We start from the raw sequence: 26027 nt of genomic DNA on the forward strand, positions 1-26027 counted from the left end.
GGGTGGAGTGTTCTGTAGATGTCTGTTAGGTCCATCTGCTCTAATGTTGTTCAGTGCCTCTGTCTCCTTACTTATTTTCTGTCTGGTTGATTTGTCCATTGGGAGGAGTAGTGTGTTGAAGTCTCCTAAAATGAATGAATTGCATTCTGTTTCCCCCTTTAATTCTTTGAGTATTTGTTTCACATATGTCGGTGCTCCTGTGTTGGGTGCATAGGTATTTATAATGATTATATCCTCTTGTTGGACTGACCCCTTTATCATTATGTAATGTCCTTCTTATTTTCTTTGTTTTGAAGTCTGTTTTGTCTGATACAAGTACTGGAACCACTGCTTTTTTTCTCCCTATTATTTGGATGAAATATCTTTTTCCATCCCTTTAGTTTTAGTCTGTGTATGTCTTTGGGTTTGAAGTGAGTCTCTTGTAGGCAGCATATAGATAGGTCTTGCTTTTTATCCATTCTGTAACTTTGTGTCATTTGATTGGTACATTCATCCCATTTACATTTAGAGTGCTTATCGATAGATACTTGTATTGCCATTGCAGGCTTTGGATTCGTGGTTACCAAAGGTTCAAGGGCAGCTTCTATACTATCTAACATTCTAACGTAACTCGCTTATTACGCTATTTCAAACACTGTCTAAAGGGGTTTTCTTTCCTCCCTTCTTTTTCTTCTTCTGCCACTCTTTATATATTAGGTGTCATATTCTGTACTCTTTGTATATCCCTTGAGTGACTTTGGGAGAAGTTGATTTAATTTTGCATTTGCCTAGGTATTTATTGGTCTAGTTCCTTTACTGTGGTTTTATTTTCTCTGGTGACAGCTATTTAGCCCTGGGAGCACTTCCATCTAGAGCAGTCCCTTTGAAATATACTGTAGAAATGGTTTGTGGGAGGTAAATTTCCTTAACTGTTGCTTATCTGGAAATTGTTTAATCCCTACTTCAAATTTCAATGATAGTCTTGCTGGATAAAGTATTCTTGGTTCCAGGCCCTTCTGTTTCGTTGCATTAAATATATCATGCCACTCCCTTCTGGCCTATAAGGTTTCTGTTGAGAAGTCTGATGATAGCCTAATGGGTTTTCCTTTGTATGTGATCATTTCTCTCTCTCTGGCTGCTTTTAATATTCAGTCCTTGTCTTTGATCTTTGCCATTTTAATTATTATATGTCTTCGTGTTGTCTCCCTTGGATCCTTTGTGTCACAAGATCTGTGCACTTCCATTTCCTGAGAGACTATTTTGTTCCCCAGATTGGCGAAGTTTTTGTCAATTATTTCCTCTAAGAGACTTACTTCCCCTTTTTTTCTCTTCTTCTGGAACCTCTATAATATGAATATTGTTTCATTTGTATTTTCATTCTTAGAGATCCTTTTTTTTTCTGTGCCTCCGCTTCTTTGTATTCCTGTTCTCTAATTTCTATTTCATTTACCATCTCCTTCACCTCATCTAATCTGCTTTTAAATCCCTCCATTGTGTGTTTCATTTCAGATACTGCATTTTCAAAGTTTCTATCTCTTTCTTGAAATCCTCCCTGAGAACTTGATTATTTTTCTCCAGTTCCATTAGCATGTTTATGATTTTTATTTTGAAATCTTTATCAAGAATATTGGTGATTTCAGTTGCACTTAGCTCTCTTTCTATTGTTTGAGGGATTTTGGTTTCTACAAGATTCTTTTGCCATTTCATATTTCTAGTGATTCCTGTGGAATAATAACTTAGTGTAGGTCGTGGTGCCCTCTTTTTCCTGGAAGCTCTACTCTCTGGACCTGTCCAGCATCTGGAGCAATGGCAGGTGCACAGGTGAGCGTTGCTGGTGCCTACTGGGAAGTAAGAGCTCTTTTCTGCTCACCAGCTGCAGTGCCTGCCTTCATTCCCAGGGCCAGTTGGCTGAGCATGCATGATTGAGCCTCTGCGTTATGCCCTTGTAGCTCCTGTAGGCAGGACCGCCCTCTGGCTGGCCTGGCACTCTGGTGGGGGCAGCAGTTTTGCAAACTGTTACCAGCCGGGAGGAAGGAGCATCAGGCTACATATCACGTTAGGGGGACTCAGCGCTTTGCCTACCAAGGGGTAGAGCACCTGAAGCTCCTGAGAGTTCCCAGTCTGCTGGGCTGAGTGTACCAGGACAATTTAGTCCACCTGTCCTTTCTCCTGAGCAGTAAGCTCTGGGTAATCCTTGCCCCTTTAGCAGTCCACTAACTACTGGGGTGTCTTTCAAAGTGCCCACCTTTCTTTTGTCCCAGAGAATCTAGTTGTGGGTACCTGTTCTTCACAAGGGGCTGGAATCTCAGTCTCTCCATGTATTTTGCCTGTCTTTGCTTTCCAACCCCACTAATCTTCAGAACACTATGTAATGTGGGTTCGTGTTCCCAGAGCAGCTCTCCAGGGGTGGTTGTTTAGCAGTCCTGGGCTTCTACTCCCTGCCCACTCTGTTTCTCATCCTCCTTCCGGTGAGTTTGCAAATGAGGAGGGCTTGGGTACCACTGAACTGCAACTTTCCTACCTACTCTTTACTGTAAGGTCTTCTCTTTTCCCCAGTTGTAGGCTGTCTGTTGTAGTCTTCTTTCTAGTCGCTCTTTCAGGATTATTTATATTTGCTGTATTTTCATGTTATTTGTGGTTTTGGAAGGAGGTTTCTGCCTCACTTCTTACGTTGCCATCTGCCATGGTAGATTTTTAGTTCAAAAAAGCCTGGGATCTTTAATAGTCTTTTCAGACAATTGTGGATATTTCTCTTTGGTAATATGCTAGGACTGACAAGTGGTAGTTTCTTAATAGTTGGCAGCAGTTTGGAATCTGAAACTGTATTAATGAAGTTTTCTTTTTCTGTTACAGTAAAATCCATTGGTCTTTTAAATTTTAAATGAGTCTTTTTTACCAATGCATATTTTTGTGACATTATGTATTGATCATTTGGAAAATATTGGTGCACTGCATTATGCAGGTCTTCGAAAGGTAAATACATACTGTTCATTGCCAGCAAAATATCACAATTATTAATATCACCACCAAACTCATGTGAAAACTTTTTAGTGTTGAGAAGATATCATTCTTACAGAGATGGGTACAATTTTCAAAAATTCTGATTTTCATTTGAAAGCTCAAATCAGTGGCAGCAATGCTCCATTGTACCATTATAGAGTTAAATGTCTGCAAAATACAAGTTCAAATAATGATGATAGTTTATCTGTTGGCCACACTCTCATGTAAAAATATTGTACTATGGAAATGAACAGCTAATATAGCTCACAATTCAATCACACAACTGCTTTTCCTCAAGACAAGCTGATTACACTGTTACCTTATTCAGAAAGGATTTCCGCCTTCCTGGCAATTTGTATCTTTAAATTGATACATATGATCCATTTACATTTAATGTTTAATTCTTGTTCCTTTGAAGTTAATGTGGTCTGTCTTTGGCTGGTTTTAAGAATAGGGAAGAGAAGTTATGACCAAGTGTACAAATAGAGGTTTTGGCTTTAGGTAATACATTATTAAAGAGAAAAGAAAAAGTTTATGGTATGTTGGCAGATTGAACAGTACAAGCATGTGGCATATAATACAGTAAGATTCATAAGTGCAAATGAGGTGGGGATGAGGAAGGAGTATTGAAAGAGTAAAGAGAGAAAGATTTGAGTTATTTCAGAGGGTAGGAGAGGAAATGACAAGGGAAATATAATAGCTTTCTGGGCAGAACTCAAGACCTATCTGAAATTTGTAGTCAGGAGTTTAAAGTGAAACTTGTCAGCTTTTGTTGGGGGTGTATATACGTACATGTGCATGCATGACTACTTTTTAGAGAGCCGGCCCTTTAATCACCCTGGCCCAAGTGGTTGGAGCTCATTGCTAAGTACACCCATTGCTAATTGTCAGTCCTCCGATCCTAGCAGGAAATTGGCTAGACTAGAGAAGGAGCTAGGGAATAGAAATGGCTAAGATGTGCAGAACCTAAAAGAAATAACTTAGTTTTAAATCTGTACCAAGTTAAATAAACAGTTGTGAAGCTGATTCGCCTCTGCTAAATGTTCATACTTGGAACTACTTCATGCTGAGGTAAAGCAAAAAATTTTTGGACATAATGTGTGTGTGCTGACTGCTATAGTATTATAGCAAGGGAAAAGATAATTAGGGGGAGAAAAGAGCAGAAACAACCAGAATCCAATGAGGTGTAAGTTTTCTATGTTAGGCTTTTTATGTCAGGCTTCTGAACTGCATTCCCCTCTTAACTTCCTCCTCTGTCTGTTCTGGGTAGTAGGAAAGAGTTGTGTCCACTGACAGCCCTGAGCCGCACCACGTGGTTCAGAGCTCAGAAGAAGGCCTGTTTTTCTGGCCTAGTTTTCCTGACAGTTTGTTCTGGCTCCAGGTTTGAGTCAACTCTTTTCTCTGGGAATGTACATTCGTTTTAGAGTGAGACCCACAGCCAAATAAAACATCAGTGTTTAAATAGTTTAGGCTTTACAATCATTTCCTGGGTTCAAACACTCGCTTTCAAGGACTTAATCTCTTTACATCTCACTTCATAGTATCTGTCTCATAAGGTTGTGAAAATTATGTGAAATAATTCATGTAAAGCACTAGAATAGTACCTAAGCATGCAAATAAATACTAGATATCATTTTCATTTTCTACAGGAAAACACTTGAGGTATCACCTATGTACCCTTTATCAAAGAATATTTAGCAATTAGCTCTACAATCAACTTTTTTGTAGAGTTGGTATATATAATAAGTAACAACACAATATGCTAGAGCAAAATGAACTGGATATGAATCCTGATTCTGTACTTTGAGGCCTTGACCAGGTTAATTAATGCATGTCCCCCAGCTTCTTCATTTATAAAGTGGAAATCGTAATAGTTCCTGCTTTATAGAGTTGCTATGAGGATTGTAAGTTAATGCATATAACTCTTATCAGCACCTAAAATGCTTAGAATAGTACATGGTACATAATAAACATTCAGTAAATTTTTTGCAGCTGTTACTGGTTATTCATTTAAAACATAAAAAACACTGTTTTGTTGATTTCAGTACTGAAAGAGAGGGCCTTACAAAATAGTACAACTTCTTTTATATATGAGGCATTTGAAGCTTAGTGAAATTCACAGTTAGACGCTGGAAAAATTTTGTCCTGTGTTTTCTAACTCTTAATTTAATGTTCTGTTTGCCATGCTTTCTCCACTGAATGTCTGTAAAGAGATGTATCAGTAAAATTAGTGGAACAATTACTATCACTCAACCACATTTAAGGAGCTCTTCACAAGTATTAAAATACTGCATATAAATAGCACTTAAATAATTCTGTTCCTGCCCTTTGGGATCTTAGGAGAATCCATTGACTATTAGGCATCACCTGTATGGCAGGAATCTAAAAACTGATCTTTATAAGGATTTTATATTTTCCTTTTAATAGATTAGAAGTAATGCTATATATTGGTAGAAAAATAATATGTCTGTGTCTGTGGTCTACCAGTAGTGATTGGACTTACTCTTTCATTTTTGTTTTTCCAGTAAAATTGGTGAATTTGTAGAGTTGATATGCAGGGTTATGGCAGTCTTAAGCCAGGATAGCTGCTGTAGAAACTCAGATCGAGGATTCTTTTCCCTTTTGGGGAATTTAACTTTTGGGATGGGCTATTTTTCACAATATACTTCAACCTAAATCAGTGCATAGAAGCACAAATAGTTGAGTCAGTTCTTGATAACCCAGGATTGTCATTATTATTACTATTAATACTAATAGTTGCTAAAAGTAAAAGGATGCCCACATTAGTTCCTGCTGCTGTTTGTTCTCACATCAAATGAGTGTACTTTTGATCAGGTTTATTAACATAACTTGAATATCATAGCACCCATTATAAGTGTGCAATTCAATGATTATTAGTAAATGTTTTGAGATGTGCTTCCATCACCACATTCCACTATTAAAAAGATTTTATCACCCCCAATACTCCCTCACTAGTTGTCGTTCCTTATTCTCACTCCCATGCCTAGGCAGCCACTGATCTACTTTTTGTCTTTATAATTTTCTGTTTCTTGACATCTCATATAAATGGAATCATACAGCATACAGTCTTTTGCATCTGTTTTTGCAGTTCATCCATATTATGGCATGTGGGAATATTTCATTCCTTTTTATTGCTAAATAGTATTCTGTTAAATGAATATATCACATTTTGTTACTCTTTTTACCAGTTGTTAGAGATTTAAATTGTTTCCAGTTTTGGCTACTGTGCATAATGTTGCTATGAACATTTACATTCAAGTCTTTGTGTGAATGGTATGTTTTCATTTCTCTCCAGTAGGTTCCTAGGAGTAGAATTGCTAGGTCTTAAGTTTAACTTTTTAAGGAGTGGCCAAAGTGTTTTCCAAGTCTACTAGACTTTTAATGATGTATGCTTTTAGATAATTTTCTCTTGCCTCACAGTTAACTTGCTGTATCCCCTCTCCTGAATTTGATACTATGGCAAGACATCCTGATGAATGTATTAAGTTTGCATAATACAAAGGCAGTGATAGTGTGGGTATGAGTATAAAGGACATTGTGATGTCTGGAATGTGTGTGTGTGGTTTATAGATACTCAGCTGTGTTCTAGACTAGAGATGTTCCAAGATGTATCTATTGTTTGGGAATTTCAGATACAGAAAGCCACCAGTGTGGCAGGGGATATAGTCTACATGATCATCCACTCCTCTGGAATTTTTATGAGGCAGGAGAAGAGACTAAATAGCAAAGATGAGCGGCAATCAAAACAGATGCTATCTGATATTTGACCCAAAGAAATGAGTTGTGTCTGCAATAATTGTCATTATTTTTTGCCTGAATTGCAAAGAAATCAAGAACCTGAGCAACCCAAATATCAACAAATGTTAACTATGTTATTTTATACCGTTTTCTCTATACTTATGGTGCCCTTGGCATTTACAGATTAAAATTTTTATTTCAGCTATTTGTGAGTTTTGCATGGAAGTTTGTAATTGGGCTGAGGCATTTAGTTGGGTTGCACTGCTGATGTGTGGAGACAATTTACTCAGCCCAGCAACTACATTTCTGTACTACTGTATTCTTTTCTTGTTTTCACATAGGAAGTAATTCTTAACAAACCTGGAGGCATCTGACACAGTTTTCAATTATATTTTGTCATATTTTGAGTGTCCCTATGCTTCAAGTCGTCTTTCTTGCCACCATCAGTGACCTACTCTGCTATATTCCTCTAGTCCTTCTATTTTGCTTGCTTTTTAAAAACATTATGTTGCTAGGTCATTTTGGTTCTCATTATAAACCCCTAACTAACCTACCTAGTAATAAGCCAGTATCTTTGTATTTTTGTGGATTGTTTTCCTTTTTCATTGGAAGATTTATCTCACATTGTCTGCTGTATTTTATGAAAATGTTCATTGACCTACCTTTCTGCCATTTATATTTCAGTTCAGGTCTTAATTATCTGCCATGATAGAGAAGGGCAGAGACACAAACATAATCTCTGAAAATATAATTTGGTCTAAAAATGAATCAAATTCTCTTTTTGAACATCAGCTTTACCATTGTAATTATGCTCTATTTAGACTAAAACTAGTTTAGTGTAAAAATAATTTACATTATTCAAAAATACATGAAATGATACAAAAGGAAGTATGTTAGAGGCCAAGAAAAGTCATGGTGGGGATAATAAGAAACACAGTTTAACACACCAAGCTGGTTACTTCATTTATTTTATGCCTTAAATGTTAAAATTATTTAGATATATGAAAAAAGGGAATTGGACAAAAGTTCTTGAATTCTTAAACCTCTCTTTAAATGGACTATACTGGGTATCTTCTAGAAAGTTACTTAAAATCTTAATGTTTTGGGAAATCAGTTTTTTTCCCACAAGGATTTAAAATAGCTATTATATTTTGAGTCAGACCTCTGAAAAATGACTGTATGTCTTTCCAAGATTTTTGAAAATTGGCACTGTCTTGCATACTTTCTGGGTACAGTTTGTTTTTTGGGTTCGTTTTTTTCATGGGTGTTTAAAGTAAATAGAAACTTGTTATTGAAATGGGAAAAAGTAGCATTACTGTAAAGCCGATTACAGCTAGTGCTGGAAAGAATCTTGCCCTCTGATTGGAAATATTTTTCCAGTTTGTTGACCTGCTTAAAATTTCTAAGAACTATTTTTCTTTCCAACTTTCAGACATAAACCCATTCTGAGGTCAGTATGTTCGATTCTAGGGAATAAAGAAATGAATAACTTTGGTTTTGTGTTCTCCTTAATATTTGTCTTATACCTGAAAGGAAGTATCTACTGAATATTTTAAGCACCACCATGATTACCATCTTGAAATGGATATTTGTACTAGATTAAAAATAATCTTCTGAGAAATCATAATTGCTGCTTCTCAACCCATTCCCCCACTGATGGCTCTTTCTAACCATGTAGGATATGATAGCATTTCACTTACCTCAAGCAATGTTTTTTAAAAATGCTCTGAGAACTCATGTGATATGAAGGTCCTATTGTCCCTATAATCTTTCAGTATTTGTTTCTGATACATATATGTATTGTTTAGTCATATGAATTATAATTTATTTCAGATGCCTTGTTTAACTTAAATACCTTACTCCATGTTTTATCAAAAGTCATGCTCTTTTCTTCATTTTTGCTTGATTTTCCTGCAGTGGCTAGAAAAGTCAGTTCCTGAAGTTACTTTGTTCCCCTGAGAGGCCCTCAGAAAAAATCTGAACTCCAAGAGTAATGAAAAGCTTACTGTATTTTAATCTTTCTCAAATAACTATTTAGGAAATGTTTACTTTAAATATATTAAAATCTTTCTGCCTCTATTTCTAATTACTATTAGTAGCATTATATTTCACTATGCCAAAAGCCTTGGTAGTAACTGAACAAGCATAGAGAGGAGAAAAGAAAATCTCCTACCAATTTTGTTGTTGACCCCTCTTTCTAATCTGCCTTCCTCTGACCTTGCTTGCTGTTGCCTCAGCCCCTTATCATCTATTGTAAGAAATATTGGATCTGTCTCCTAATCGGCCTTTCTCATCAGTCGTGCCTTCTTCCAATCTGTCCTTATTGTTACTTAGAAATCAGTAGCTGATAACTACCATACATATTCAGAATCAAGCCCCAGAATTTTTAAGGGTTCTATGTAAGGTCTTTGCTCATGATTTAGCCCTTCCTTATTTCTTTGGATGCTCAAATCAGAGGAACTACTTGCAGTTTCCTGAATATATTTCATTAATTTTGAAATTTTTTTTCATACTGAGAAAAGAAACTTTAAAAAGAATTTTATCAAATGTATATCACTGTGGTTCAACAGTTTCCCCCACCTCCGCCCACACCCCTCCCCCTTGGTAAGTAGTAGTTACTTCTCAGTATCTATTAATCTAATTCTGTTTTGTGTTTTTTTCTGTTTTGCTTTGTTTTTATATTCCACAAATAAGTGAAATCATATATTTGTCTTTTTCCACCTGGCTTATTTCACTGAGCATAATACTCTCTAGATCCATCTATGTTGTTGCAAATGGCAAGATTTCTTTTCTTTTTATTACCGAATAATAATCCACTGTGTTTATGTACTACATCTTTATCCATGTATCTACTGATGGACACTTAGGTTACTTCCATATCTTAGCTATTACAAACAGTGCAGCAGTAAACATAGGGGTGTGTATGTCTTTTTGGGTCAGAGATTTTGTTTTCTTCAGGTAAATCCCCAAGAGTAGAATTACTGGGTCAACTGGTATTTCTATTTTTAGTTTTCTGAGGAACCTCCATACTGCTTTCCACAATAGTTGCACCAATTTACAGTACCACCAAATGTGTATTTGCATTTCTCTGCACACTCACCAGCATTTGTTATTTCTTATCTTTTGGATAGTGACCATCTTAACTGGTATGAGGTGATATCTCATTGTGGTTTTAACTTGCATTTCCCTGATGATTAGCAACATGGAGCATCTTTTCATGTACCTGTTGGCCATTTGTATTTCTTCTTCAGAGAAGTGTCTGTTCAGGTCCTCTGCCCATTTTTTGATTGGGTTATTTGTTTCCTGGGTTTGAGGTATATGAGTTCTTTATATATTTTGGATGTTAAACCCTTATCAGATGAGTCATTTACAAATATATTCTTCCATACTGCAGGATGCCTTGTTGTTCTGCTGATGGTGTCCTTTACTGTATGGAAGCTTTTTAGTTTGATGTAGTCCCACTTGTTCATTTTTTATTTTGTTTCCCTTGCCTGAGGAGGTGTGTTCAGGAACAAGTTGCCCATGTTATATTCAAGAGAATTCTGCCTATGTTTTCTTTTAAGAGTTTTATGGCTTCATGACTTACATTCAGGTCTTTGATCCATTTCAAGTTTACTTTTGTATATGGAGTTAGACAGTAATCCAGTTTCATTCTCTTACATATAGCTGTCCAGTTTTGCCAACACCAGTTGTTGAAGAGGCTGTCTTTTCCCCATTGTATGTCCATGGCTCCTTTATCATATATTAATTGACCATATATGCTTTTGTTTATATCTGGGCTCTCTATTCTGTTCCATTGATCTATGGGTCTGTTCTTGTTCCAGTACCAAATTGTTCTGATTACTGCAGCTTTGTAGTAGAACTTGAAGTTAGAAAGCATAATCCCCCCAGCTTTTTTCTTCTTTGTTAGGATTGCCTTGGCTATTCAGGGTCTTTTTTGGTTCTATATGAATTTTAGAACTATTTGCTCTTGTTTATTGAAGAATTCTGTTGGTATTTTGATAGGGATTATACTGAATCTGTAAGTTGCTTTGAGGGCGGTATGGCCATTTTGACAATATTAATTCTTCTTATCTATGAGCACAGGATAGGTTCCCATTGTTGGTGTTTTCTTTAATTTCTTTTATGAGTGTCTTGTTTTCAGAATATAGGTCTTTCACCTCTTTGGTTAGGTTTATTCCTAGGTATTTTATTCTTTTTGATGCACTTATAAATGGAGCTGTTTTACTGATTTTCTGCTAGTTTACTGTTAGTATATAGGAATACAGTATATTTCTGTGTATTAATTTTGTATCCTGCAACTTTGCTGAATTCAGTTATTAGTTTTAGTAGTTTTTTGGTGGATTCTTTAGGGTTTTCTGTGCACCATATCATGCCATCTGCAAACAGTTACAGTTTAACTTCTTCCTTCCCAATCTGGATGCCTTTTATTTCTTTGTGTTGTCTGATTGCCATGGCTAGGACCTCCAGTACTGTGTTGAATAAAAGTGGTGAGAGTGGACATTCTTGTCTTTTTCCCAATCTTAGAGGAAAAGCTTTCAGCTTTTTGCTATTAAGTACAATGTTGGCTGTGGGTTTGTTGTATTTGCCCTTTAATATGTTGAGGTACATGCCCTGTATACCCATTTTGTAAGAGTTTTTATTGTGAATGGATGTTGAATTTTGTCAAATGCTTTTTCAGCATCTGTTGAGATGATTATTTGATTTTTAACCTTTTTGTTAATGTGGTGTGTGATGCTGATGGATATACTAATATTGTACCATCCTTGCATCCCTGGAATAAATCCCACTTGGTCATGATGGATGATCTTTTTTATGTATTTTCAAATTCATTTTGCTAATATTTTGTTCAGTATATTAGCACCTGTTTTCATCAGGGATGTTGGTCTGTAATCTTTTTTTATGGTTTCTTCGTCTGCTTTTGGTTTTAGAGTGATGCTGGCCTCATAGGAAGAGTTGTGAAGTATTCCCTTTACTTCTACTTTTGGAATGCTTTAAGAAGGATGGATACTAGGTCTTCTTTAAATGTTTTTTTTTTTGTACATTTTTTGTAGGCATAACAGCCATCTGTGGTGTTTGTGTAATTTATGGAGAACACAGCCCGTGAGGATTAAGGATGAGAGGCAGAGTATACCAATGGACAATATCCCTGGCAATCCAGAAAGCTAAACAATAGCAATTGACCCAAAAGGACCAGGACTTGATTGATAATTGCCAGCTTCCTTAACTTTTGTTCTTGCGTCTGACTTAGAACCCACCAGAGCAAGCCAAATAACACACATGATGCCTGCTACTAGTTAGCCTGCCTACAGCTTCCCCACCCTGCAGGCTCTAATCGGGGCACACTTTGAAGCCTTTTCTTTTTTCCACTATAAAGCTTTTCTACCTCTAAGCCTGCTTTTGAGTCTGCCTAAATGAAGTGATGGTGGCTGACTCCCTTGCTATATATAGTAAGCTCAGAATAAATAGTCTTTGCCTTTCTTTTTTTTGGTCTTCATTTCCACAATGGCAGAAAAAACCTATTATTTTATTTATATCTGAAGTGATTAACAATAAGTGTATTTTCAAAACTTTTTAATTCCTGTGCTAGCTATGTTATATGATTTTCTCCATGTTTTGTAAACATAGAGGCTTATATTTTATAAAGGTGAAGACAGGTTTTGTCATAAGGATTCTCTTACTTTATTTCTTTAATTAAAAGATGACACAGAAAAAAAATCTGTCACTTAATAGTAGGAACAAAATTGTAGTCAAATTTTAATCTTGAGGTCTTTGTCTTAGATGTAGTTATTCAAAGCTTTTCATTTGGTGTATTAAAGCATACTTTTAAAAGAAATCAGTGTATGGTAGAGATTTAAACAAATGATAATTAAATGCATTTTAGGTTTTATTTCTTATGTTAAGAATATCCTTTCATTCTTTTAAAATATTAGGTATGAATGTTGAATTTTATCAAATAATTTCTTGCATTATTTACTTTTTATTTAAACCATTGGTGATATATATATATATCAAAGGAAAGTGCAGAAGTGCATTAAAAGCAGGATATTCTTGCTATGAACGTTTTATTGACCAATTTGTGTATGTAATTGGTATAAGTAAAGATACATTGTACAGTTCTCTGAATATGTTTTTTCTATATTTTTTCTATACGTAGATTTCATATAATTGAACCATGTATATGATCCAAAATAAACTCTCTTTGGTTTAGTGAATGATTATTTTTGCTTAAATAATCTTAACTTTATAAAGGGTCTCTCCCTTTTGTAAAGATTCTGAAAGTGACCAGAACCTATACCTTGATGTTGGTATACCCTCCCTCTTGTTTCTACAATTGAATGACTATTTTGTAAAGATTCTGAAAGTGACCAGAACCTATACCTTGATGTTTGTATACTCTCCCTCTTGTTTCTACAATTGAATGACTAATGAGGCTACTTTAACTCTAAAACTATGGAAAGAATTATTTTTCATCTATCTAGTGTTTTATTTTACTAGTTACTCTCTATTGTTTGAATTGTCTCTTAACAGATATTCCATTCAGAGAGGTAGCTCCTTCACATTTTTAACACCTGGCCCCCATTGGGACTTCACTTTGATGAGTAGATAATGGGTTTTTATTTCAAGTCATTAGAGGGAATTCACTCATGGGCTGTCTTTCAGCCTGGTATACAGCTCAGTTTTCTGTAGTTCTCGGAATATGTTGAGGTACAGAGTTTCTTTTGCCATCTTTAGCAGGCTATTTAATTTTTTCTGCAAACAAGCTGAACTTTTTCTTTCAGTTAAATATGAAACAGATTTTGAAAAGTTCCAGATCTCTTCATCTTCAGCTCTATGCAATCCTTTCTCTTATTCCTACCAGTGTTAAAATTAGGAGACTTTATCATGAAATATGAAGGTTTTTTTTGTACATACTCTAATGGCTTTTTTCTTGTTTGAAAATGTAAAACTCATTGCAGATAATAAGTATATTGAATGGATTTTCTCTTATTAATCATCTTAGTATAGAAGGAGTGAATTATTTTTAGAATGAGACTGTACAGAGGCATCAACTTTGTGCAAAGTAACACTGGAGAATTGATTCTTTTTATAATTAAAAACTCATTACCTATTCTTACTACTCATATAAGTAATGTACAAATAAAGCATGAGTCTCCTGCTTTCCGTATTTGGGGAACATAGCAAAAAATGACTGTTTCTAGTTTGCCAAACTATACTTGTCTACATGTATTGATGTGCTAGTGGATTCATCAATGCATATTTAATTTGTATTCTGTTCTTTTGTGTTTAATTTATGTATCTGTCAGGGAGTCCTGTACAATATTTCTTTACTCTTATACCAATTATATACACTAGTTGGTCAGTAGAACATTCACAGCAAGAATATCCTGCCTTCAGTTCTGCATTTTCCTTTGAAACTTTCATCTTGATCCCTTTCCTTTACTGGTTTATGAACCTAAACTTAAAATCTTTAGTGGAGAATTGTCTCCAAACTTGATTTTTCAGACATATCAGCAAACATATTTAGATCAAGTACCCCTGATGTATTTATTTGTAACTTTTATGTATGTAGTACCATTATTAGCTAATATCTCAAAGCACAGTTCTCATTTAGGATAAGGTTAATGATAGTGGCCATAAATCTTTATTTCAAATAGCCATGATAAATTCACAGTTTGAGGCTGACTTTTTATTGGATCTGATTAGATTGCTGTTGTCTTTAACCTTGTATTATGAGTGATGATGAACTCATCTGTATATTAAACACTATACAGCTTCTTTTTAGGATTAAGAAATGCATAAAAATAGAAGTTCTAACATTTTCCTCCTACATTTGAGGGAAGTTACCTCGCAAAAACACTTTTGTAGAGGTCTCCCATGACAAAGGATGGTTCATGTGTTAAAACCTTGGAATGCAGTTAAGAAGTACTTAAAGGAAGATGTGTAACTTTTAAATACATAGTTTAAGAAAGAAAAAGCAAAAATTAAACACATAACTCAAGAGATTAAAAACACAACAATGGAGTAAACCAAAGAAAACAGAAAAAGCAAGAGTAGAAAATTATAAAATCAACAGCAATCATGATAAAATTCTTGACAAACCAAGAATGGAAAAGAACTTCCTTAGCCTGAGACCTGCCATAAACAGCATACATAATGGTAAAATGATGACTGCTGTCACCATATCTATTTAGAATTGTACTAGTACTCCTAGCCAACACAGTAAGACAGGAAAACAAGTGGTAGCAAATTAAAAGAGATAGTATGATTTCATTACTTAGAGACAATATGATTGTCTACATAGAATATCCAAAGAATAGCAGTAGCAGCTATTAGAACTAACAGGAATTCGAGCAAGGTTACTGGCTATAAAAGCTATAAAAAGAAAAGAGTAGAATGTATATAGCCTAGCAGTAAACAGTTTAATTTTATTTAAAACAGTAATTTTAAAGATACTTTTATTGAAATAAAAACAATTTTAAAAATTAGGAATAAACCTTATAAAAGATCTGTGAGTCTTTTATGGGAAAAATTAGAAAGCATTAGTAAAGAACAAAGGACACCTACTTAAATGATTATACCCTAGTCATTCAGGAAAAGACTTAATAGCATAAAAATGTCAGTTCTCCCGAAATTAATTAATAAATTCAGTGCAGTTCTGATAAATCATGTTAGAGTATGATAGATCTCATTTTACACTTCATGTTAAAAAGTAGAAAACCCTGAACAGTGAAAGTAGGATACAAGTCAGGGAACATATGATGTACTGTATTAGCTATTAAGACAACACCAAGGGTACAGTAATTACACAGCATAATGTGGTTGCAGGTATAGACAAATAACTGATGCAACAAAATAGAGAGCCCAGTCACTGATCTACATATATATGAGAACTTACTGTATCATCAGCACTATGAAGGAATGGTGCTGTCAGTAAGTGGTATTGGGATGGGGGCAATTGACTGTGTTACCCCATAGCACATACATACAAAAGTAAATTCTAGATGGATTGAATATATAAATATGAACAGCAAAACCTTAAAAAATTTGAAAGAAAATATGGGATGTTTTAAAATCTGTTAAATTTCTTCATACATATGTCCATGCACATGTATGATTTTATGTAAATGTATAACTATTATCATGTATGTGCTTTTTCCCTCAGTGCACTCTTCTTTTTGCCTCGAGGTGTCCTCCTTTCCTCTCATCTCCTCTAAGTCTTTCCATCCCCCCAACCTCTACTTTAAATGTCAGCAACATTATATGTACCCTTCTCTGTTTTGCTTAGAGAATTATTTACATAGCCTCACAAATAAGAGATGCGGGGTTTTTGCTTAGTTTGCTTTCAAAATTAGGATCAAATTATTCATACTTTTCTGCATCTTCTGAACATGACCTTAAGATCAGTAAAGATTTCCTCATTTTTTAGTTTCTTCCAATCGACTTGTCTTGTTCTTTACCATCTTATCTTTTTCTTAATGTCTTTTAGTTAAATTTGAAATTGTATGTTATAGTTTTGCTTTGCAGCCTTGAGCATTTCCTTCTGAGGTGCTTTCCCTGTAGGGATATTATTCTGCCTTTATTCTCTTTTTTCTTAGGGTGATTTTGTATTGGATTTGACTTGGAGAAGTTTCTGCTCATTCTAATGTGAATTTAGTTTTCCTGAACTTTTACAAAGGAGCTTGGTTCAGATAGCTTCTCTAACTTCATAGATCTCTCTCTCTTCTTTTCATGGTGGCTTGTTTCTGAGATGCCATCTTCATGTATTTTCCCCACTTCCATCTGGACTTTATCTTGCCTTTTTTCTCCATTGTTCTGATCCTGCTCAATTTTGATTGCACTCTTACCAGTTTCTCCTCAGGGTGAACCAGGACTTGGAAGGGAGCCCTGGCTCATCAGTTTTGAGAGTTCATTAAGAACTAGGCTGTACCACAAGTAATCTGAAGACTTATTTTGAGATGTGAGAGAAAGAAGTGTTACTTAAGGACTCTTCTTCAATATTGGTTGAAGACCAGAAGTTACAGCTATATATGCAGTTTTTGCTTCTACTAGCTAAATATGCAGTAGTGCTTCTACTAGATTTATCAAGGGATGAATCATTCCTGGAAGGTATGCCAGGATTGTGTGTATTCATCTTCCAGCCGATAAATCCTGCTTCAAACAACAAATCTTACTTTGGGCCATGAGAAAAGTTTTATGGTAAAGATAACTGTCCCCATGGGAAAAATATATATGTTCCTTTAAAAGAAAAAACTTGTTTCCCATTATGTGTAAAACATATTTTACTTTTTTTCTAACAATCCTTGACTTAAGTAGGAGTTGTGTTCTTACAAACTTCACATAAGTAAATTATTTAATAGGGTGGAATCACTTCACAAACACATGATTTGGTCAGGGGGCTCTTTAGACAGTATGTATGCTAAAGATAATTTATGAGCATCCCAAATAATTTTCTTATGAATACAGGCAAAGGCTATTTTTTTAAAAGTAATTTTACTAGTTGTATGCAGTCTAATGGGTAACATGCATCCCTTCTATGTAAAAATGAAACCATTCTTTTCTTATAGAAAAGAAAATGAAGAGAGAAAGCTGATGATGTTGTAAGCCTTAGCAGCCTTGATCTGAAGGTAAGCCTTATACTACTCTGTCAAAGAAAAGCAATTTTATTTCTGTGGTGTAAGAATATGAATGCTGATTTATTTTGCATTTTTAATGTGCAAAACTGAGTAATATTGGCTCTCATAGATAAATTGTTTTTTCTGCTCTAGTACTTTGTTAAAAATTAAGAGAAAACCTCCCATAAATGATTTTAGGTCATATCTAATAATCACAATCTCAAATGCCTAAGAAGACCAGACATGTATCTGCAAAGAAGGGAGGTATGGATATGAAATACTATGGAATACTATTCAGCCATAAGAAGAAAACAAATCCTACCATTTGCAACATCAAGGATGGAGCTAGAGGGTACTGTGCTCAGTGAAATAAGTCACAGAGAAAGACAAATACCAAATGATTTCCCTCATTTGTGGAAAATTTTCTGCTCATTCTAATGTCAATTTAGTTTTCCTGAACTTCTACAGAGGAGCTTGGTTCAGATAGCTTCTCTAACTTCATAGATCTCTCTCTCTTCTTTTCATGGTGGCTTGTTTCTGAGATGCCATCTTCATGTGTATTTCAAGCAAAACTGAAGGAACAAAATAGCAGCAGACTATCACAGACTCCAAAAAAGGGACTAGCAGTTACCGAAGGGGAGGGGAGGGATGGAGGGAAGGGAGGGAGGGAGAAGGGGATTTTGGGGTATCATGATTGGTGCACATGGTGTGTATGGGGTTACGGGGAAGACAGTGTAGCTCAGAGAAAACAATTTGGGACTCTGTGGCATCTTATTATACTGATGGACAGTGACTGCAGTAGGGTATGTGGGGACTCGATAATAAGAGTGACTGTAATAACCACATTGTTTTTCTTGTGAAACCTTGATACCTTCATAAATAAATAAATTAAATTAATAAATAAAAAGCAGATATGGTGAAAGTACAGCGCCATGTCCTTCGTAGAAGAGGTAGCTGCTGCTGTGCTCCAGCTATTGCCGTGTGTGGCACTGTCAAAATAAAGGTTATTTTTATGTGAAACCTCCTGATTTTTAACTGTTGGACCATGCAGGCCAGACAACTTGCCTGCAAGTCAGTTATAGCCCATGGGTTGACAGTGTGTGACGTTCGATAAACTAAAACTCAGTGCACACTTAAAAATGATTATGTATCAGTTTCTGTAAAATTGTAGTTAAGTCCAAACACCTGGTATCTTTGAAATTGCTTATTCTGTTTTTGTGATTTGGCAAATTTTATAGAGCCATCTTGGTTTTAAGGAATCTTTTTTAAACATTGTTATGAAGAAGTTACATAGTTTTAAGTAAGTTTTTTTAAATGTTTGACATGTTTAAGGATGACAGCTGCTACTGCTTTGAAGCGAAGTTATTTTCTAAAAATTAAGTTTTTATAGGTGTGTCATCAACATTTTAGCAAATACAGGAGGCCAGATTGTGTGCACACATGTGTGTGTGTGGTTACAACATCTTTATAGAAGAATTATGTATTTTAAGTGTTGTGCTTTTTTCAAAACAGTTTTAGTTGCATTTTTAAAATTTGTATTTAAAGGAAGAAAATAGCGTGAAAGGATAACCCTGGGTATTAAGATATGCTTCAAATCAAATACAAAAATAAGACAGTATTTGCAGTTTACCACAATAAAATCCATGGTCAAATGTACTTAAAGATCATCCTCCTTTTCTTCACCCCAGCTCCAGCAATTATCAATGTACCATCAGATCCATTTCACATCATCTATCCACTCACCTACCCTGCCCTAGATTATTTTTAAGCAAATCCTAGACATTCTGTCATTTCATCTGTCTCATCAAATTCAGTATTCACACATTTGGTTTTGTTGTTGTTCATCTTGTAAGTTTGATTAGAATTCATATAGGGTCCATACACAGTGATTGATTATCTCTCTTAACTGTCTTTTAATCTATAGGTTTTCTCTCTAGCTCTTTGTCTTCTTGCAGTTTTTTTGTTTTTAAAGAAACCATGTCTTTTTTCCTATAGAGCTTTCAACAGCCTGTGTATTCATGAATGTATCCCCCTGGTATCATTTTCTATGTTCCTCTATCCCTTTATTTCAACTGGTGGCTAGGTGTGGAGATTCTTTATATTGACTGTGTGCTTCACACGGTGAGGTATATGTCTTTTTTTGCTATTTTCAAAATTAGTTATCATTTCATAGATGCATTTTTTTCATTGGAGGTGGCAAAGCAGTGGTACTGTACTTTGTCAGCCCTTCTGTTTACTAACTGAAACATTTCAGTAAAAAGAAAATTCCCCTCATAACTATTTGGTTACTACAAAGTACTAACTTATACTAAAGGTAAAACAAGTGCTTGATTCATTCCTTTACCAGTTTTTAAAATCATGAATTTTATTTATTAACATTCTCTAATGAATTTCAGTAGGGCACAGTAAATCAACATGTGACATACCTTAAATTTATACCATGTGAATTATGCCTAATAAAGCAGGGGGGGAAAGGACATAGGAGCCATCCTGAAGTAGTACTCAGTGGCCAAAGATGTGATGATTTGATCATAGTAAGAATAATAATTGAAGTGGATCATGATACAACAAGTGTGTTCATACCCATGAGTTTAAAAATACTACAAATGAAAAAATCATAGCTACTTTCTGGGGCTTGAAACCCATTGCAGGACACAGTGTGACCAAAGAAGATGACAGCAAACGTTCTTTTGGGGTGAAAAGGTTTATTACCGAGCTTCTGAGCCGAGCTTTCTATATAGTGCAATAATAGCTTATTCCATAAAGGTAGCCTAGCAACAGGCCAGTTACATCATCAGGTGGTTTAAGTTCCGTGAGAATCCTGGCCATAAGAACCCCAACTGGCCCACACAGCAAACTTGCCAGGGGCTGAAAGCCTTTGACAAGACAAGTGGCGAAGTCCACAGTGTTCATTGGCTTCTCTTATGGGAGGGGTGCTTCAGCAGGCTACCCCTAGGAGGGGACAGAGAGTGGATTATCTGAGGGAAGCACAGGAGGAGGTGGCACGAGAATGCCAGATGCGGAGAATTAAGGTGAAGGTAAGAGCTGCTGAACACTGAGCTAGCATTACTGTGAGGCGCCGTAGAAAAGCTAAAGGTTGCGGCAGAGGAGGCACTCGGGGCAGGGGAGAGAAAGGTGCCATCAGCCCCAGAAACAGAGGAGCTGGGAAAGGATGAAGGGGTGGTGCCAGAGGCACTGACCCCTCCCGTATTGAAAGCACGCTCAGTCGTTGTAAAGAAAATACCCAGCAGTTGAAAGTTCCCTTAGGAGAGGAGCAGTCCCCTCGTGGAGCACTCTGTGCTCCACCCCTATAATCAGGCGGAGCTGGTTCATTTGGGGTTCTGGTTTAGGCAGAAGCCCTCAGAGTCAGTATCAGCTTGGCTCCTACGTCTGTGGAACTTAGGGGTGGATGGAATTGTTCTGTTGGGATCACAGATGGGAAAGCTGGCAGCGATTATGAAATGCACATCAGACCCCAGAGAATCACTCCCTCCTCGATTGGCTTATAGCTGCACTTCGTGCTGTGTGGCCCAATCAGGGTGATCTACCATCCTCTCCTGTTAGATGGCAGATGTATGCTGAGCTCCAACAGGTGTTATGAGAGCTAAGCATAAGAAATGCCATGTGTAGTGCAGAGAATTATGGCCCATATGAAGAGATTTTCACTACTGGGTTGAGAAATACTGTGCTTCAAACACCTCCCACATCTGTCTTTGGGTCTCTAGTGGCCATTCTTTCCCCTCACTATGGCCAGCGCATAAGCAAGGTAACACGTACAGTAGCCGAGTGAGGAGAGGTTGAAACAATGAGAAAACGGAGAGAAATAAGGTCTTCTACTCACAAGAAGAACTTAAAGGATCTCATGAAGGTTACGAGGACCCAGATGTGGGTTGGTTTAATACCGGTAGGAGCAGATGAAAGGAAATTAGATGGAAAGTCAAATTAGGTCTTACTAGACCTATGGCAACATCTGAAAACAGAGCAGCAGTTCCAGCTATTAAGACCAAAGAGGCAGAGGTAAAAGCCAGAGCCACAAGTCCGAACTGTGTGTTTGCAAGACTTCCTGCTGGAGAGGGAGACAACCTCACTCGAGCCCACACAGGAAGACGATTGGGGAACATGGTTTGACTGAGGGGAAGGTCGATGTATCTACCCTGAGGGACCAGGGGGAACAGGAGGCCACATGTTGAAATAGCTATCCATTGGTCCCCAGTGAAGTGAACATACAATGTGTCCCGGCTCTGGCGGACACAGGGGGTGAATGTGCACTGATTCATGATAACCTTGAGCAATTTTCCTGAGACCCCAGAATCATAGATGGATATAGGGATAAGGCTGAATGAAACAGGCCCAAATCCCTTGGGGAAAAGGGTGTCTACCCCAAAAAGAGTATAGTGGGTATATATCTCCTATCCCTGAGTATATTTTGGGGATTGATATCCTGCAGGGTGTATGGTTGCTGACCACTGCAGGTGAGTTCAGACTGCTAGTATGTGTGGGGAAGGCAGTTCTGAGGGGACATGGTAGGCACCTTCTCATAGCTCTGCCTGTGCCTTGGCAGGTGACTAATATCAAACAATACAAACTGCCTGGAGGACGTAAAGAGATTGGAGAAACTATCCAGGAGCTCGAAAAGGTGGGTATTATAAAGCCCACCCATAGTCCTTCAATTCCCCAGTGTGGCCAGTAAAAAAGCCAGATGGCTCCTGGCATGTGATTGTGGATTATAGAGAATTGAATAAAGTCATACCCCCTATGCATGCTGCTGTCCTCTCTATTGCAGGCCTGATGGATACCCTCAGCCATGAACTAGGAACATACCATTATGTGGTAGATCTTGCTAATGCCTTCTTTTCCATTGACATTGAGCAGGAAAGTCAGGAACAGTTTGCCTTCATGTAGGAAGGATGGCAATGGACTATCACCATGCTTCCACAGGGATACCTCCAGAGCCCCACCATCTGTCACGGACTTGTAGCCCAGGACGTGACTACATGGGAGAAACTGCCAGTGCTGCGGCTGTATCATTATATTGATGATGTCATGTTCACATCCGATTCTCTTTCAGATCTAGAAGGTATAGCACGTAAACTGCTGCAACATCTACAAGAGAAAGGATGGGTTGTGAACAGTACCAAGGTTCAGGGACCTGGTTTGTCTGTCATATTCTTGGGCAACATCTAGTTGGGTGAGACCCACGTTATACCAGAAGCAGTTATAGGTAAAGTCCAGGCTTTTCCTACCCCTACAACTGTAGCATTGCTGTTGGAGTTTCTGGATCGTCTAGGCTACTGGAGAGTTTATCCTGCACTTGGCACAAATTCTGAAGCCCTTATACCAGTTGGTATGAAAGGGCATCAGGTGGGACTAGGATGAGACTTGTGCATCTGCCTCTACTACAGCCAAATGGGCAGTCAAGGCTGTTCAGGCCTGGAGTGTGATAGACCTATCAAGGCCCTGTGAACTGGCTGCACATGTGACTGAAGACGGTGTCTCTGGCAGCGGCTTGAAGGAACTTGCCAACCTATTGGATTCTGGTCACAACTCTGGAAAGGGGAAGAGGCAAGATACACTTTGATAGAAAAACAACTGGCTGCCGTATATCATGCCTTGCTGGCTACAGAACCCATCACTGGAATGGACCCGATAAAGTCAATAACCAACTCTCCCACCTGGCGTGGGTGTGACACTGGACCCAAAAGCCAAGGAGTGGTGTGGCACAAACGCCCACACTGGCCAAGTGGGGTGCTTACCTACAGCAACGTAGTGCCCTCTCTAGTAGCCCCTTGAGTGAAGATTTCCCTTGCTTTTGAACCATTAGTAGCCAAAAGTCCTTATCGGGCGGGAAGAGCCCCTATGCCCAAAGATGCATGATACACAGACAACTCCAGCTGTGGGCAGGCCCCAAAATGGAGGGCCATAGCTTTCCATCCTAAGACTGAGACAATATGGATGGAAGATGGTGAAGGGAAGAGCAGCCAACAGGCAGAGCTGTGGGCCATGTGGCTTGTGGTCAGCCAGGAGCCCTCCCCTATAGTTGCCTGCACTGACAGCTGGGCTGCCTATCAGGTCTTGACCCTGTATCATGCCAACGGCCTGGCTGTTCACCGACCCATTTGGGGACAAGAATTGTGGCAAGACTTATGGACCTGTGGTCAGACTAAAATAATTACAGTTTATCGTGTGACAGGTCATTTGCCAGTGGCATCCCCAGGAAATGATGAAGCAGATGAATTGGCCCTGATACATTGGTTAGAAGGAAAGCCTGCCTCTGATGTAGCCCAGTGGTTACATCAGTGTTTGTTGCATGTGAGGCAAAAGACAATGTGGGTTGTAGCCCGTCAGTGGGGCTTGTCTTTTTCCTTTGAAGAAGTTAGTAGAGCCTGGCAGGAGTGTGTCGTGTGCTTCAAAAGGGACTTACACCAAGTTCCACAGCAACATGGGAAAATAACTAAGAGGGCTATACCCCTTGTCAGGTGGCAGATAGACTATATTGGGCCCCTACCTGTGTCAGAAGGATATCGTTATGCCATGACTTGTGTGGACACAGCTGCTGGACTTGTGGTTGCTTTTCCTACCCATTATGCACACCAGCAGATGACCAAAAGAAGCCTAGATTGTCTTTGCTGCCTGTGGCCCACCACAGGTAATTGAGAGTGATCAGGACACCCATTTTACTGGACATACACTGCAAGAATGGGTGCCACAGCTGGGAATCAAATGAAAGTTTCATGTGCCATACAGTCCTACCGCGGCAGGCATGATGAAGAGGCACAGTGGCTTGTCAAAATCCGGAAGTCAGATACCAATAGTCTGTGGGGATGGTCAGTCTGCTTATGTACCGTGCTATGGCATTTGAACGAGAGACCCCCGAAAAGGAGACCTGAACCTCATAAATGTGTTAACACCTATGGCTGCCTCCCCTATGCAACTGCAAGTACAAACCAAGGAAGAATCACTGAAGCCGAGGTTTGGTCACCAGAATAATATCTTGCCACCAACACCAACTTCACTGAACCCCAGAGACTCCATTGAGTGGACCTGGCCTAGGACCATTCGACACATGGACCAACGATGGCTGGCTCTCCTGGCACCTTGGGGACAAGGCCTGGAAGCTGGCCTCCTGTCTATTCCTGGAACGACCGCAGAGTGGTCCCCAAAGGTCACAGTAGTATATCCTGAAAGGCCAGAAGGTAGGAGATACTTACCGGGCAGTTTGTTTTATCATTATGGCCAGTGCATGCACCTCCAGTAGCACTATATACAGACCCTTCAGTAACCCCGACGGGGAAAGGAGTAAAAGTATGGTATACTAGACCTGGAAGGGGGACCCCCTTCCTGCTACAGTCCTATCACAGGACCACTCTCTTGCATGCATCCTACCTGATGGACAAGATTTGCCTATGTTGTTGTCATTAAAACATGTGTCTTATCGCCTCTAAGGTCTTTTGTGGATTAGGAACCTCCTCTGACTTGAGGATTATTATAATTTTTGTTATCTGTGTCAAAATCTTGTTGTATCTTAATTTTTGTTAACCTCTACATTGTTTTTATCGCCTGTTGCTGTTGTGGAATCTGGTTACAGTGCCCCAACTTTCTCGCACAGGGACCATTGAGGACGATTGAGAGCATGTAGATTGTAGGGCGAGAATCCTTGAGGGGTGATGTCTTACCAAAGGGTTTCAGACCCAGGGCAGTTCGCTATGGATTCAGTGTGACCAAAGAAAATGACAGCAAAATGTTCTTTGGGGTGAAAGGGTTATACCCAACTTTATTTCCAGGTGGCAGGTCAGTCAGTAGAATCCCATTAACTCAGAGTGAGTCTGTATGCAGCAAGCCAGTCTCTGCCTCTGGGCCCCTTTGTCCGCACAGCCAACCTCTGGGCCCCTCTGTCCTCACAGCCGTTCTCCGGGCCTCTCTGCACAGTCGTCCTGCACAGCCGCCCTCTGGGCCTCTTTCCTCGGCGCTGCCACCACTCCAGCCTCTTCTCTGTTCTCCAGCAGCCTTGCAGTCCTGCCACCGTGTTGCGTGCAGAGCAGTGGGCGGAGTTCTTTGTATAGAGTCAACAGCCATGTATTGCCCAGAGGTGTGCAGTGAGCTATTCAACCATGGCCAGGTGAGAATCCTGGCCACAGGAACTCTCATTTTATGCACAGGTGGAGTGTGGGGAAGTTAAGGTTCCTATGGCCAGGATCCTCACTGAACTTAAACCACCTGATGATGTAACTGGCCTGTTGTTAGGCTACTGCTTCCATGCCTTTAAGCAACGAGCTATTATTACACTATATGGAGAGCTCCACCCAGTGCTCTGGACAGAGGCAGAAATGCTAGTGGTCGACCGCTGTGATAACAAACCGAGTAATAAGCACTTTCACCCCAAAGCATGTTACTGCTGTCATTTCTTTGGTCACATTGAATCCGTAGCATCTGAAACCTATTGGCAAGACAGACCCTCACCTCATATCTTAGAGGTTTGATAGACCTTCTTTTCTTCCAAGAGCTACAAAATATATGTAATTTTTTTTTCTTTGTAGTATATGCTACCATTTATCTAAGGGCTGAAATATAAATACATATTATGTATTTACTTTTTCTTGTTGTTGCTGTTATCATTAATCTACAATTACATGGAGAACATTATGTTTACTCAGCTCTCCCCTTCACTAATTCCCC

The 26027-nt window shown here is 38.2% G+C and overlaps 1 protein-coding gene across 2 annotated transcripts in view; it reads left to right on the forward strand.

The window, feature by feature from the left end:
• Nucleotides 1–26027, forward strand: part of LOC140847842 (neuroepithelial cell-transforming gene 1 protein-like) — a 65980-nt gene that overhangs the window by 9753 nt on the left and 30200 nt on the right. The window contains exon 2 of one of the 2 annotated variants that reach the window (XM_073229228.1): nucleotides 17307–17366. Coding sequence is in view for 1 of the 2 variants with exons in the window: in XM_073229227.1 (XP_073085328.1) it covers nucleotides 21694–21990 (297 nt within the window). In the remaining variant the exon portion in view is untranslated. Of the gene's footprint in view, nucleotides 1–17306; nucleotides 17367–20805; nucleotides 21991–26027 lie in introns of those variants that run through there. The other variant, XM_073229227.1, reaches the window with a different exon arrangement.

Source organism: Manis javanica, chromosome 2 (genome assembly GCF_040802235.1).
Source record: "Manis javanica isolate MJ-LG chromosome 2, MJ_LKY, whole genome shotgun sequence".
NCBI lineage: Eukaryota > Metazoa > Chordata > Mammalia > Pholidota > Manidae > Manis > Manis javanica.